Raw genomic sequence first — 15,337 nt, 5'->3', positions numbered from 1 at the left:
GCCCAGTCACGTAGTATATTGCCCAGCCACGTAGTATGTTGCCCAGCCACGTAGTATATTGCCCAGTCACGTAGTATGTTGCCCAGCCACGTAGTATATTGCCCAGCCACGTAGTATGTTGCCCAGCCACGTAGTATATTGCCCAGTCACGTAGTATGTTGCCCAGCCACGTAGTATATTGCCCAGCCATGTAGTATATTGCCCAGTCACGTAGTATACAGCATAGAGCCACGTAGTATGTTGCCCAGCCACGTAGTATATTGCCCAGTCACGTAGTATGTTGCCCAGTCACGTAGTATATTGCCCAGCCATGTAGTATATTGCCCAGTCACGTAGTATACAGCATAGAGCCACGTAGTATGTTGCCCAGCCACGTAGTATATTGCCCAGTCACGTAGTATGTTGCCCAGTCACGTAGTATATTGCCCAGCCATGTAGTATATTGCCCAGTCACGTAGTATACAGCATAGAGCCACGTAGTATGTTGCCCAGCCATGTAGTATATTGCCCAGTCACGTAGTATACAGCATAGAGCCACGTAGTATATTGCCCAGTCACGTAGTATATTGCCCAGTCACGTAGTATGTTGCCCAGCCACGTAGTATACCGCCCAGCCACGTAGTATATTGCCCAGCCACGTATGTAACAGGTTAAAAAAGACTTAAAATAAAAAATAAACATACTCCCCTTCTGAAGGGCTTTTGTAGTCCTGTCGCCTGTGTGCGGTGCAGGCGGCAGCTTCCGGTCCCAGGATTGGTATGAGCGCAGGACCTGTGATGACGTCGCGATCACATGACCGTGACGTCATGGCAGGTCCTTCTCGCATAGCATCCTTAGCACCGGAGCCTGCCGCTTGCACTGCCGTGGACAGCGCCACGTCGGAGGGTGGGAATAACGGGTTTTTTTTGTAAAATTAGATCTTTTTACTATTGATGCTGCATACTCAGTATCAATAGTAAAAACTTGGTCACACAGGGTTAATAGCAGCGGTTACGGAGTGCGGTACCTGCGACCCGTTACCGCTGGCATTAACCTTGTGTGACTGGAGGGGAGTATGCGGGCGCCGGACACTGACTGCAGGGGAGTAGGGAGGGACTAATCGGACTGTGCCCGTCGCTGGTTGGTCGCGGCAGCCATGGCAGGCAGCTGGCGAGACCAATCAGCGACGCGGAATTTCCGCGACGGAAGTTGCCGACAGACAGAAAGACAGACGGAAGTACCCCTTAGACAATTATATATATAGATTATTATAATTACTATTATTGCAGCTGCTATTACTACTGTGATTATTTTGTATTATTATTATTATTATTATTATTATTATTATTATTATTACTTTTGCTGCTGCTGTTTCATTACTATTGTGGTTACTATTTATTATTATTATTATTATTATTATTCCTATTGCAGCTGCTATTATTACTACTGTGATTATTTTGTATTATTATTATTATTATTACTATTATAATTGCTGCTATTACTATTGTGGTTATTATTATTATTATTATTATTATTTTTATTATTAAATCTGCTATTACCATATCATTACTACAATTATTATTATTATTATTATTACTATTGCAGCTGCTATTATCATTACTACTGTGATTATTTTGTTTTTTTACTACTATTATTATTTATTATTATTACTATTGCAGCTGCTATTATCATTACTGCTGTGATTTTGTTTTATTATTACTATTATTTATTATTATTATTATTATTATTACAGCGGCTATTACCATATATCATTACTACAATTATTAATAATAATAATAATAATAATAATAATAATAATAATAAAATAATAATAATTATTATTATTTCTACTATTGAAGCTGCTATTTAATTACTATTGTGATTACTATTATTATTGCTATGATTGCTGCTTTTACTATTAAAATATACAACCAAATAAATATATCCCATCCATCACTATATCTGAGTAGGTATATTCACATAGAAATCTTAATAGGCTACACCAAAAGAGTGAATAACCACGATGGGTGCATATGTTATATAAAAAAGTAGCCTGTTATTAACACGTACAGTTAAAATTTTAGGGAGTAATAAATAGGAATAAGAATGTTCACAGCAAACGTATTACGGGGGTTAATCAAAACTATTATGTTCTCAGTAGAATATTAATATGTAAAGTGAGATACAGCAGATGTATATCCAATAGACAAATAATGAATTAATTGTAAGATCGATAAGCTGCACATATTCGTTAGGAAACCTACCATAAAAAGCGAAGAACAGCATATACGTAAATCAAGACCCCAGGACTCTGACGCACGTTTCGCCCTTGGCTTCACCAAGGAGTGCTTTTACTATTACAATTATTACTGCTACTTTTACTATTGCAGCTACTGTTTTTATTACGGCTATAACTACTAATACTACTAGTGCGGTTATTAAGACAACAGCTATTATTATTAATGTCATGCATTAACCACTTTCTTTCAGACGTCGCTGGCCATGCGGTTTGCCCAGGAATCCTTTGGAAAGCAGTACAAGCAAACAGTGGGACTGGACTTCTTTCTGAAAAGGATGACGTTGCCAGGTGAAACATTTTTTTTTTTTTTTTTGGGTTCATACCATCTTGTTCCGGACGGTCTCCTCGCTCGAGAATCCTTTACTAAGAGCAGATACCTGATTACTTCAGCTCCCCGCATCGCGGAGTAGGAAGATGTCGGGGCATCGCTGACTGTATTATTGGGATAACCTTCGGCACGAGAAGTTTATTGGGCGCTCTGCACAATACCCCGTTTTCTCTTTAAAATAATACCTACATGTTGTGTTTTTTGTGTTTTTTTTTTTTTTTTTTTTTTTTTTTTTTTTAATGGCAACATAAGGTATTTCTGAGAAACAAAGCATAATGTTATTAATGGAAACGACTAATCTTATACGTGTTAAAAAAAAAAATATAATCTCGCTATGTAAGCACCGAGTCCTAATATGTGAATGCTGTTTTATGCAAGGCAGCATGAAATTGCTGGCATTTAATAGACCACTAAAATTTAGTGTCCCAAGACGCTCATAAAAATACAGTTTGAGCATTCAAGATGTTTCAGTCCACGGTGCAAAGGATCCATTTAGCCGCTTGTTGCAGCACATTGCATGGAAAAAAGGGGGACTGCTGAGGCTGGTTAACCATGTTATTGCCAGGATGGCAGACCGCACACAGTAAGGGCTCATTCACACATCCGCTTTTCTTGTAGAAGTGCTATCTCTGTTTTTCACATCCTATGGGGTAGTTCATATATCCTATTTTATATTTGTTTTTTTGTTTGTTTCCCTCAAACCAGATTGAGCAAAAAGGAGGAAAAAAAAGGCACTATTCTTAAAGGGAACCTGTCACCCCGTTTTTTCAGATTGAGATAAAAATACTGTTAAATAGGGCCTGCGCTGTGCGTTACAATAGTGTATGTAGTGTACCCCGATTCCCCACCTATGCTGCGAAATACATTACCAAAGTCGCCGTTTTCGCCTGTCAATCAGGCTGGTCAGGTCAGGTGGGCGTGGTGACATCGCTCTTTTCTTCCCCAGCTTTCCGTTGGTGGTGTAGTGGTGTGCGCATGTCCAAGTTCCGAATTCCCTGCGCGCACGTGAAGAAACAGCGCGCGATCTGCGCTGTTATCCCTGTCATCGGTGGGGGCGGCCATCTTCCTGGGGCCGCGCGTGCGCAGATGGAGTGCTCTGCTGCACGGGGCTTCAGGAAAATGGCCGCGGGATGCCGCGCGTGCGCAGAAGAGATCGCGGCGGCCATTTTCCCAAAGCCGAGATGCAAACTCGGCTTTGGGAAAATGGCCGCCGCGATCTCTTCTGCGCACGCGCGGCATCCCGCGGCCATTTTCCTGAAGCCCCGTGCAGCAGAGCACTCCATCTGCGCACGCGCGGCCTCAGGAAGATGGCCACCCCCACCTATGACGAAGAAACAGCGGCGATCTGCGCTATTACCCTTATGTGCGCGCAGTGGATTCGGAACTTGGACATGCGCACACCACTACGCCACCAACGGAAAGCTGGGGAAGAAAAGAGCGATGTCACCACGCCCACCTGACCAGACCAGCCTGATTGACAGGCGAAAACGGCGACTTTGGTAATGTATTTCGCAGCATAGGTGGGGAACAGGGTACACTACATACACTATTGTAACGCACAGCGCAGGCCCTATTTAACAGTATTTTTATCTCAATCTGAAAAAACGGGGTGACAGGTTCCCTTTAACTCGCACAACTTGAAAGGATAACGGTCACACACCTCGTCATTATTCGAGAACTCCGCCAAATGCAAGATTTTCGTGAAACTTGAAAGAGAGGAAAGGCGGCACTTTCTGTCCCTTAAAACATCTTTTATTACAGAATTCCTAAAAGATGGATTCAGGAGAATGCAGGTGCAAGAGATGGATGACGGCCGTTTCGCACACAATGGAGCTTCATCAGGTCCAAACACTGATCATTATTCGTTTCCCTCAGACTTGGATGATATTGATCTAATTCTCTGATCAAAGTTTCCAGTGCAAGCTTATGGATCAGTGAAAAAGAAAAATCAGACATTATCCCATTTTTATGATCGGTTCAATAGGAAATGCTGAAGAAACGTCCCTTTTTTTTTTTTTTTTTCATGCGATACAAACCGATGGTAAAAACTGCCCGAATTGATCACACTTTTTAATCAAAAACACTGATGATACTCGGAGCTTTTTTCGGGCTCATGTAAGAGGAAATATCTGTGCCCAACCCGGGTTGATGGCGACCAGTAAACCACGTAGATGCGGTGGATTGCCTCTTGGTGTATTTCGCATTGGCTTTTTGTCAGACTTTTGCATTTATATTTTTAAACCTAAAATGAATCTCCATATTTAACACCTCCAAATCTAATGTAACTGTTATATAGGAGCAAAGATGCCGTTTCCGAATGTGTTTTTGTTGACTTGTTGTAATCCTTCAACCTGTCCTGATCCTGCAGCATTTAGGAGTCCTAAACGTGTCCTAAAGGAGTCCAGTGTATGCAAATAGCCCCGGCCAATCTTTGATGGATGGCAGCCCACGCTGTGTGCATTGGGCCAGCTGGACTAAAATCTGATTATTATACTGACATTCATTGGAGGGAACAGTGTCCACACACATAATGCGAATGTCGGCTGAAGCCCCCAGTTGTGCTAATTGGTCCAGGGACAAGGTTTTATCTGGAAAATGTGATTCACATGGGGAGCAGGAATATGGGACGGCCCAACAATAAGGTCTCCTTCCGTAGGGATCCCGTCACTGGTGGATCTGGTCATGTAGCGATTTAGGTTCTGGCGTTTTCTAGAACCAAGAGACAACGTAGTTTACAAAAACAGAAAGGACCGACAGAAAGACGGAAGTGACCCTTAGACAATTATATGGCAGAGGGCGGGCAACGTGCCACCGACTAAACCAGGCGGACATAACTGGAAGAAAGTAGAAAACCTCCTTTTTGAAGTGTAGAGAATCCTTCCTGCTGCTCTGAATCGTTGGCCGGCCGGTCTGCTCCCACTGTACGTTACTTGTCCACATGAACATGGACGCATAATAAATCGAGCAGAAGTGGACTGAGGGAGGTGGACACATACGCGCTATATACAGACTACTCCGTTTCCCATTAACTTACATGAGCGTTCTCAGGGGAAAACCTGACCCAGATTGTCCGTGTGATCGGTGATGTGCCGCTTCTCGGGGAGGATTGCAGATACCGGGGCGGTCTTCTGTTTTTGCAGCTCTGTAGGGTCAGGACTGTTGTGTGACTCCTTGACTTTGCACGGCTGCTTTTTGTTAGGCAAAAATTAAGCGGCTCTATAGTGTTCAAACCGTCCAAAAATCCCTTCAGCTTCCCTTGAGCCTAACCTCAATCGGGGACACATTTTCCTCTCCTGGTCTGTAATGTTTGTAATCTTAGTGATCTGCTGGAATAACCTGTTTTCTTCCCTTGAAATCTTGGAGTCTTTGAAATGCAAAGAGAAAGGGGCAGCTCATCATTATTAACCCTATAAGACACAACCAATTTTCATTCTCGTACGCGGGGAAAAATGTGGGCGATGGACAACCAATAACATTTTTGGCGGTATGTAGTAGTTTGGGCACCCTGGTCAAAATGACTGTCTGCTATGTTATAGCCTTCTCCTGCTTTGTGGGCCTCCACCATTTTCATTTTCTGAGTGATAGGAAGCTGTTTAAAGAACTCCTGGCTGCTGCTTTTTGGCAGATTTAGAGGAGGCTGGGTTTTATAAAGCTGGGAAATTTGTATCACCCCGGCCTTTCCTGAAGATGATCGTGAACAAACCATAAGGCTGCCGTCACACTAGCAGTAATTGGTCAGTATTTTACATCAGTATTTGTAGCCAAAACCAGGAGTGGAACAACTAGAGGAAAAGTATAATAGAAGCATATGCACCACTTCTGTATTTATCACCCACTCCTGGTTTTGGCTACAAATACTGAGGTAAAATACTGACCAAATACTGCTAGTGTGACGGCAGCCTAACCCTAACAGGCTAATTAAGGTGTGAAACCTTGGTTAGTTATCTGAGCACAGAAATCTCCAAGGGTGCCCAATCTTGTTTAACCCCTTAACGACCGCCAATACGCCTTTTAACGGCGGCAGTTAAGGGTACCTATTCCTCTGCGCCGCTTTTTAACGGTAACGAGTATGCGGGCACCGGGCACTGACTGCGGGGAGTAAGGAGTGGCCATTTTCTTCTGGACTGTGCCCGTCGCTGATTGGTCATAGCGGTTTTACCGCGGCCAATCAGTGACTTGGATTTCCATGACAGACAGAGGCCGCGACCAATGAATATCCGTGACAGAAAGGACAGACAGAAAGACGGAAGTGACCCTTAGCCAATTATATAGTAGCGATATATATATATATATATATATATATATATATATATATATATATATATATATATATATATATATATATATATATATATATACACAAGATAAATAAGTATAAATATTTAAATATTATATGATATACAGTGCAGACCAAAAGTTGGGACACACCTTTTCATTTAAAGATTGTTCTGTATTTTCATGACTATGAAAATTGTACTTTCACAATTATATACTTAACAAAAAAGTGTGAAACAACTGAAATGATGTCTTATATTCTAGGTTCTTCAAAGTAGCCACCTTTTGCTTTGATGACACACTCTTGACATTCTCTTGATGAGCTTCAAGAGGTAGTCACCGGGAATGGTTTTCCAACAATCTTGAAGGAGTTCCCAGAGATGCTTAGCACTTGTTGGCCCTTTTGCCTTCACTCTGTGGTGCAGCTCACCCCAAACCATCTCGATTGGGTTCAGGTCTGGTGACTGTGGAGTCCAGGTCATCTGGCGTAGCACCCCATCACTCTCCTTCTTGGTCAAATAGCCCTTACACAGCCTGGAGGTGTTTGGGGTCATTGTCCTGTTGAAAAATAAATGATGGTCCAACTAAAAGCAAACTGGATGGAATAGCATGCCGCTGCAAGATGCTGTGGTAGCCATGCTGGATCACTATGCCTTCAATTTTGAATAAATCCCCAACAGTGTCACCAGCAAAGCACCCCCACACCATCACACCTCCTCCTCCATGCTTCACGGTGGGAACCAGGCATGTAGAGTCCATCCGTTCACCTTTTCTGCGTCGCACAAAGACACTGTGGTTGGAACCAAAGATCTCAAATTTGGACTCATCAGACCAAAGCACAGATTTCCACTGGTCTAATGTCCATTCCTTGTGTTCTTTAGTCCAAACAAGTCTCTTCTTCTTGTTGCCTGTCCTTAGCAGTGGTTTCCTAGCAGCTCTTTTACTATGAAGGACTGCTGCACAAAGTCTCCTCTTAACAGTTGTCGTAGAGATGTGTCTGCTGCTAGAACTCTGTGTGGCATTGACCTGGTCTCTAATCTGAGCTGCTGTTAACCTGCGATTTCTGAGGCTGGTGACTCGGATAAACTTATCCTCAGAAGCAGAGGTGACTCTTGGTCTTCCTTTCCTGGGGCGGTCCTCATGTCAGCCAGTTTCTTTGTAGCGCTTGATGGTTTTTGCCACTACACTTGGGCAAACTTTTAAAGTGTCCCCAATTTTTAAGACTGACTCATCTTCATTTCTTAAAGTAATGATGGCCACTCGTTCTTCTTTACTTAGCTGCTTTTTTCTTGCCATAATACAAATTCTAACAGTCTATTCAGTAGGACTATCAGCTGTGTATCTACCAGACTTCTGCACAACACAACTGATGGTCCCAACCCCATTTATAAGGCAAGAAATCCCACTTATTAAAGGGAACCTGTCACCCCCAAAATCGAGGGTGAGCTAAGCCCACCAGCATCAGGGGCTTATCTACAGCATTCTGGAATGCTGTAAATAAGCCCCCGATGTATCCTAAAGATAAGAAAAAGAGGTTAGGTTATACTCACCCAGGGGAGGTCCCTAGTCCGGTCCGATGGGTGTCGCGGTCCGGTCCGGCGCCTCCCATCTTCATCAGATGACTTCCTCTTCTGGTCTTCACGCTGCGGCGCAGGCGTACTTTGTCTGTCCTGTTGAGGGCAGAGCAAAGTACTGCAGTGCGCAGGTGCTGGGCCTCTCTGACCTTTCCCGGCGCCTGCGCACTGCAGTACTTTGCTCTGCCCTCAACAGGGCAGACAAAGTACACCTGCATCGGAGCCGCAGCATGAAGACCAGAAGAGGACGTCATCCTATGAAGATGGGAGGCCCCGGACCGCGACCCCCACCAGATCGGACCGGCCGCCAGGTGGGCATAATCTAACCTCTTTTTCTCATCTTTTAAGATACATCAGGGGCTTATCTACTGCATTACAGAATGCTGTAGATAAGCCCCTGATGCCGGTGGGCTTAGCTCACCCTCGATTTTGGGGGTGACAGGTTCCCTTAAACCTGACAGGGCACACCTGTGAAGTGAAAACCATTCCCGGTGACTACCTCTTGAAGCTCATCAAGAGAATGCCAAGAGTGTGCAAAACAGTCATCAAAGCAAAAGGTGGCTACTTTGAAGAACCTAGAATATAAGACATAATTTCAGTTGTTTCACACTGTTTTGTTAAGTATATAATTCCACATGTGTTCATTCATAGTTTTGATGCCTTCAGTGTGAATGTACAATTTTCATAGTCGTGAAAATACAGAAAAATCTTTAAATGAGATGTCTCCAAACTTTTGGTTTGTTCTGTATATATCTATATCACATAATATTTAAATATTTATACTTATTTATATTGTGTTTTAATATAATGTGTATATAATTTTCTTCTGCTCCTTTCGCGCTCCCCCCCAAAAAAAAGTAGTGTACCAGGAGCACAGGAGGGTCCCACAACGCTTTACAGAAGCAATGTCGCAGATGCTGAAGGCGTTAATTGTGCGGCAATATTTAGCCCAGATCACATAAATATTTCCGGAGCCCATCACTGTGCAAATAGCGTCCCATTGTGGAATGCTGCGCCCGCCGTGCTGTGTAGTCTGGATGCACTCACTGTGCACATTTTATAGCTCCGTACACCGGACCACTGAGTCAGGGGCTGCAGAGAGAGATCTGTTCACTCCACAGACCAAATACCTCCAGGAAGCTTGTGGGCATCCGCCAGCAGAAAGGTCTCCACTGTGCAGGGGATATTTTAAGCCCTTCGTGCTAGAAGTGGGCAGGCGCGTGTTTTCACTTACATTTTGGCCATGCAGCACTTAAATTTTGGGTTAACCAAAGAACCTAGCATAATTTTACGAGTTTACTGACTGAATTTCAGGGTGGCGTTATACAAATAATCCAATGTGCCTGTCCACAATCACAACTTCATTGCTTCTTCTCTTCCATGTCTTTGCTGGAATGGTTTGTGTGATTATTCCATTCCTCCTTCGTGTCACGGATGTGTAACACCGGGGCTCGTTACCTGCAGATTATACATATCGAGGTGTAGAGACAGATGTAGCCGTGCTGACGTTGTCATTATATTGGTGCACGATGAGTTGGGGTCTTATGGATGGTGCCCCCCATTCAGGGGGTATAAGCCAGAACCTCTTTTATAGGAGCTGCTCTTGTCCTGGGAGACTCGGCTCATCCAGATATTACATGGACTGGTCCTTTTTTGGAATGGCTACCATGTAATTCTCCATTCCGTTGCAGAGCCCGACAAAGCGGACATTTCTCAACAGACGAGGGTTTCCGCACTCTTACAGTGTGTCCGTAAAGTCATGGTGCACTTTTGGCCAGTCACTGGAAAGCAACAAAAAAACTATAAAAATGTGAACTCTGCTCCAAATAAAAGAAAAGCTCTCCCAGTTTCATACCTATTCAGTGCAGTTCGATGTGGGCTCCATTTGTTGCCCTACACACATCCAAACGATAGTGAAGTTCTTGCCACACACGGGTAAGGATGTCTGGTGTAACAGATAACGTCTGTGATTCTCAGTTTTAAGTTATTAATGTTGTTGATACGTTCAATGTAGACATTTTGCTTTACATAACCTCAAAAGTAAAAGTCTAAGGGCGTCAGATCAGTGGATCGTGGTGGCCATGGCTTGCCAGAACCTCTGCCTGTCCACCGCCGGGGGAATGTTCTATCCAGTTTGCGGTCACAGACAGCTCTGCGAGAAAGAATGGGCCTATCACTTTATGATGCATAAGACCACACCACACGTTCACTTTAGGGGTGTTACGTTCGTACTCAACGTAGGCATGAGGATTTTCGGCAGCCCATATTCGGACGTTATGGCGATGAACATGTCCACAGATTTGGAGGTCGCCTCATCGCTAAACACAATCTTCTGCAAAAATCTTGCATCATTGTCGATTTTATGAAGAATATCTGTAGCAAACCCGCATCGTTTGGGTCTATCCGCCGGTTTGATAGCGTGCAACAGCCGCAATTTGTACCCCGTAAAACCGAGACGTTTCTTTAACATCTTATGAACTGTAGTCTTGCTTGGGTGTAATTGTCAAGCATACGCAGAGATTTTTTTAGGTCTCCTTAGGTAGCCATCCCGTATAGCCTCTACAGACTCGTCACTGACTGATGGCCTACAAGAGCGGGATTTCTCCACCAAACTGCTAATCCCTCAGAGTAATGTTATTCCTATGTGGTGGCGCTTCGTTATAAACGCGCCGATATTCAAGTAGCACTTTGGTCACGGATTCGAATTTTGCGAGCCACAGAACACTGAACTTTCCTCTGTACCGTCCACATCTCGACTGGCATGGAAAACCACACAGCTGGCATAAGCTTGTCAGAGACCTGGCAGTGTATTAATCAGAGTTCAGTTTATCAGGGGTTAATCTGACTGGGGGCTCAGCAACAGCTTATATGAGTTTGTGTTGTTTGATTGGTTCTTGTTATCTCTCCTCATGAACAGATCTGATGTGATTGGGCCAAAGAAAGGGCGCCAAAATGTGAACTATAAATAGATCCTGTGACTGGTCAGAAGTGCACCATGACTTTACGGACACACTGTAGATGGTAGGATAGAGAAGCCGAGTAGATGTAAAAAGTTGTTTTGTTAATCAAAAGGTCCTTAAAGCCCACCAGAGTGGACTGGTCTATTGCCACCAAGCTGTTTGTATTTTTTTTTTGTTGTTTTTCTCCCCACTTTGCGAGCAGCAGTTTCCAATACCAAACGCAATCTACCATATGTCCCAGGTCAAAATTAAAATACGGTAAATTATTTAAAAACATGTATTATTATTTTGTTATTTTGCTTTATCTAACATTTATTCATTTTTTTTTTTATTTTTTTTTTTTTTTAGGAAACCTAAATGTTACTCTTCAAGTATGGGACATTGGCGGACAAACGATAGGTGGCAAAATGCTGGATAAATATATTTCTGGAACCCAGGTATTGTAGTGAGGATCCCTGCTTTATCCTGTACTATGCTGTATACATGCTGATGTGCATTGTCTGCCCTTACCATGGGATCCATCTTCTCACATCTCCGTCCAACAATGCTTTCTCTGTACATCAGTTGTTTTCTTTATTTTGCTTCTATTTTCTCTTTTCTCAATCTCTGAATTTTTTTCTCTATTTATTTGTTTGTTTTAGATTTCTATTTTATATTGCTCTTTAATTCTGTTTTGATTTTTTTGTTTTGTGCATTTTTTTCTCCATTCCTTTGATATCTCTCTCGCTCAAGTCTTTATTTCTCCACAAGTTCTCTTCTTCCCTTTCGTTACACTTTTATCTCCATCTTCTTCACTCATGCTCTCTTTTTCTCCATGCTCCTTCTGTCTCTCCTTCACCACACTTGTTCTCTCTCTGTCTTCTTCTCCACTCTCCTTCTTTCGATCACTCTTTCTTTGTCTTGGTCTTTCTCGCTTGGTCTTCTTCTTTCTCACTCCATCTACTCTTCCACTTTTTTCTCTCCCTCCATTTCCTTCAAGCGCACTCACTCTTTCATTCTCCACACTCTCGCTGTCTCCATCTCTTTTTCACTATCCCACCTCTTTTTTATTTTTTGTTTCCATTTTCCCTTTTTTTTTTTTTTTGTTCTTTCTTTATTTCTTAATATTTTTAGATATCTTTGTTTCCTTCCTTCTTTGTTTCCTTCCTTCTTTGTTTCCATCGTTTTATTATTGTTATTATTATTATTAATTTTTATAGCGCCATTTATTCCATGGCGCTTTCCTTCTTTGTTTCCTTCCTTCTTTGTTTTCTTCCGTCGTTTTGTTGTTGTTTATTATTATTGTTGTTGTTGTTATTCATTTTTATAGTGACATTTATTCCATGGCACTTTCCTTCTTTGTTTCCTTCCTTCTTTCCTTCTCTTTTTCCTTCCTTCTTTGTTTCCTTCCATCGTTTTGTTGATGATGATGATGATGATGATGATGATGATGATGATGATGATATTATTATTAATTTTTATAGCGCCATTTATTCCATGGCACTTTCCTTCTTTGTTTCCCTCCTTCTTTGTTTCCCTCCTTCTTTGTTTCCCTCCTTCTTTGTTTCCCTCCTTCTTTGTTTCCCTCCTTCTTTCCTTCTTTGTTTCCCTTCTTCTTTGTTTCCCTCCTTCTTTCCTTCTTTGTTTCCCTCCTTCTTTGTTTCCCTCCTTCTTTGTTTCCATCCTTCTTTGTTTTAATACTGTCCTTTTTTTAATCGAAATGTCTATCCCTCTGTTCCTGCTACTTCTTTTGCCTTTTATAGATTTTTTTTCCTTTAGTCCCTCAGTCTGTAACATTCATGTCTTGCTCCACTCTCTGCCTTAGTACAAACTCTTTATAACTGGACATAGTTCATTCTTTTAAGATGAAACTTTCATAAAATGTCATGTATTAGGAATTCTATAAGCGATTGCCCAATAAACGGACTTTAACGACCCCCACATTAATAGAAGCACTCGCTCTCCTCCACTTTGCTCCAGTAAGAGATATTAATTACACATTAGTCTTTTATTCTTTCTAGTCTTTTCTTTTTTTGGGGTGGGGAAGAAATGCTTGTAAAATGTCTTCCAGAGGAAAAGAAGCATAAAATGCGGCAGCCAGGATGTTGCATGCCTGAGCGCTTCTACTTTATGGCAAATCCAACATACGCAGCGAAGTCAGACTCCCATTTTAAGGAGCAATAAGGTTTAATATTAATATAATTTGGATTTATGTAGAGATGCAGTAAAGCTGTCTTGACCTGGCTTTCCAGTTCGTCACTGCGATCGGCCTTGTTTGCAGATCCCCAGCTGTTACGGAGCGACTGCTTCTCATTTCCAGGCATTGTGGCTTGGGTCAGATGTGAAAATCACAGTAATTAGTGGAGGATTTTTTGGGAAATCAACACCACAGGTACCATTTTCAGCGCACATGTCCCCCGGTGAGAGAAAGTGGGAGAAAAATAAGTGAAATAAGTAAAAGAGGAAATTAACAATGATCCTACACCCTCAGCGTAATCATAAACCACTGGGATGCTGTGGACGTAGAGGAGCGGAGTCGTAAAAGAACCAGTCTACAGACACAAACGAAAAGTCGCATTATTCTTTCTTAACCAGTGTTTTCTTACCGTGTGTTTTTAGCGTAATTAATCAGATTGCCACTGTGTCCTTCTTATGTAATTAGGCAAATCTAATATATTGCCTATATCCTCTGTAGCCTGGTATTGGCCATAACATTACAATATTCTGGCTTCTAAAAATTCTTCAAGCCCTAGGATGCAGCAGCAATCTAAAATCCAGAAAAGAAGTGAGGAGAACGTGTTCTGGGACTGCTGAGGGTTTTATCCACTTAATTATATGTGTGTGCGTGTGTGTATATATATTTATTATATCTATATACATAATTGTCTAAGGGTCACTTCCGTCTGTCTGTCCTTCTGTCACGGTTATTCGTTTGGTCGCGGCAGCCATGACAGGCAGCTGCCAAGACCAATCAGCGACGGCCACAGTCCGATTACTCCCTCCCCTACTCTCCTGCACTCACTGCCTGGCGCCCGCTCCGTAATGCCCTCCACTCACCGCTCACACAGGGTTAATGGCAGCGGTAACGGCCGGCGGTGTAACGCGCTCCGTTACCGCTGCTATTAACCCTGTGTGTCCCCAACTATTTACTATTGATGCTGCATAGTATAAATATGTCATGTTAAAAATAATAAAAAAAAAACCAAAAAACCTGCTATACTCACCCTCCGCCGCCTTTGCCGCTCCTCACCCTTCTCCCGGGACCGCTCCATTGCAAGAGGCAGCTTCCGCTCCCAGGGCTGGTGTGCGACAAGGACCTGCCGTGACGTCACGGTCATGTGACCGTGACGTCATTATAGGTCCTGCTCACACCAGCCCTGGGACCGGAAGCTGCCGCTTGCAATGGAGTGGTCCCGGGAGTGTGGAGAGGAGCGAGAAATGCGGCGGGCAGTGAGTATAGCAGGACTTCCAACGGGCCTTCGGAAGGTGAGTATATGTTTATATTTTTTTAAGTCTCTATACTACGTGGCTCTGTGCTGGGCAATATACTACGTGGCTGGGCAATATGCTATGTGGCTGGGCAATATGCTATGTGGCTGGGCAATATACTATGTGGCTGGGCAATATACTATGTGGCTGGGCAATATACTACGTAGCTGGGCAATATACTACGTAGCTGGGCAATATACTACGTAGCTGGGCAATATACTACGTGGCTGGGCAATATACTACGTAGCTGGGCAATATACTACGTGGCTGGGCAATATACTACATAGCTGGGCAATATACTACGTGGCTCTGCTATATAGTATGTGGCTGGGCAATATACTATGTAGCTGGGCAATATACTACGTGGCTCTGCTATATACTACGTGACTGGGCAATATACTACGTGGCTCTGCTATATACTATGTGGCTGGGCAATATACTACGTAGCTGGGCA

General features: G+C 42.9%; 1 protein-coding gene across 1 annotated transcript in view; it reads left to right on the top strand.

Annotated features, from left to right (window-relative positions):
* The window catches only part of RAB28 (RAB28, member RAS oncogene family), a 159,793-nt gene that overhangs the window by 18,477 nt on the left and 125,979 nt on the right, over positions 1–15,337 (top strand). Inside the window, exons 2-3 of the mRNA XM_069744857.1 lie at positions 2,470–2,566; positions 11,764–11,852. Of these exons, the coding sequence (XP_069600958.1) occupies positions 2,470–2,566; positions 11,764–11,852 (186 nt within the window). The remainder of the gene's footprint in view (positions 1–2,469; positions 2,567–11,763; positions 11,853–15,337) is intronic.

The sequence above is a fragment of the Ranitomeya imitator genome, chromosome 1, assembly GCF_032444005.1.
Source record: "Ranitomeya imitator isolate aRanImi1 chromosome 1, aRanImi1.pri, whole genome shotgun sequence".
In the NCBI taxonomy this organism is placed as follows: Eukaryota; Metazoa; Chordata; class Amphibia; order Anura; family Dendrobatidae; genus Ranitomeya; species Ranitomeya imitator.
Note: the sequence above shows the minus strand (reverse complement) of the source record. Positions and strands in the feature narration are given on the sequence as shown.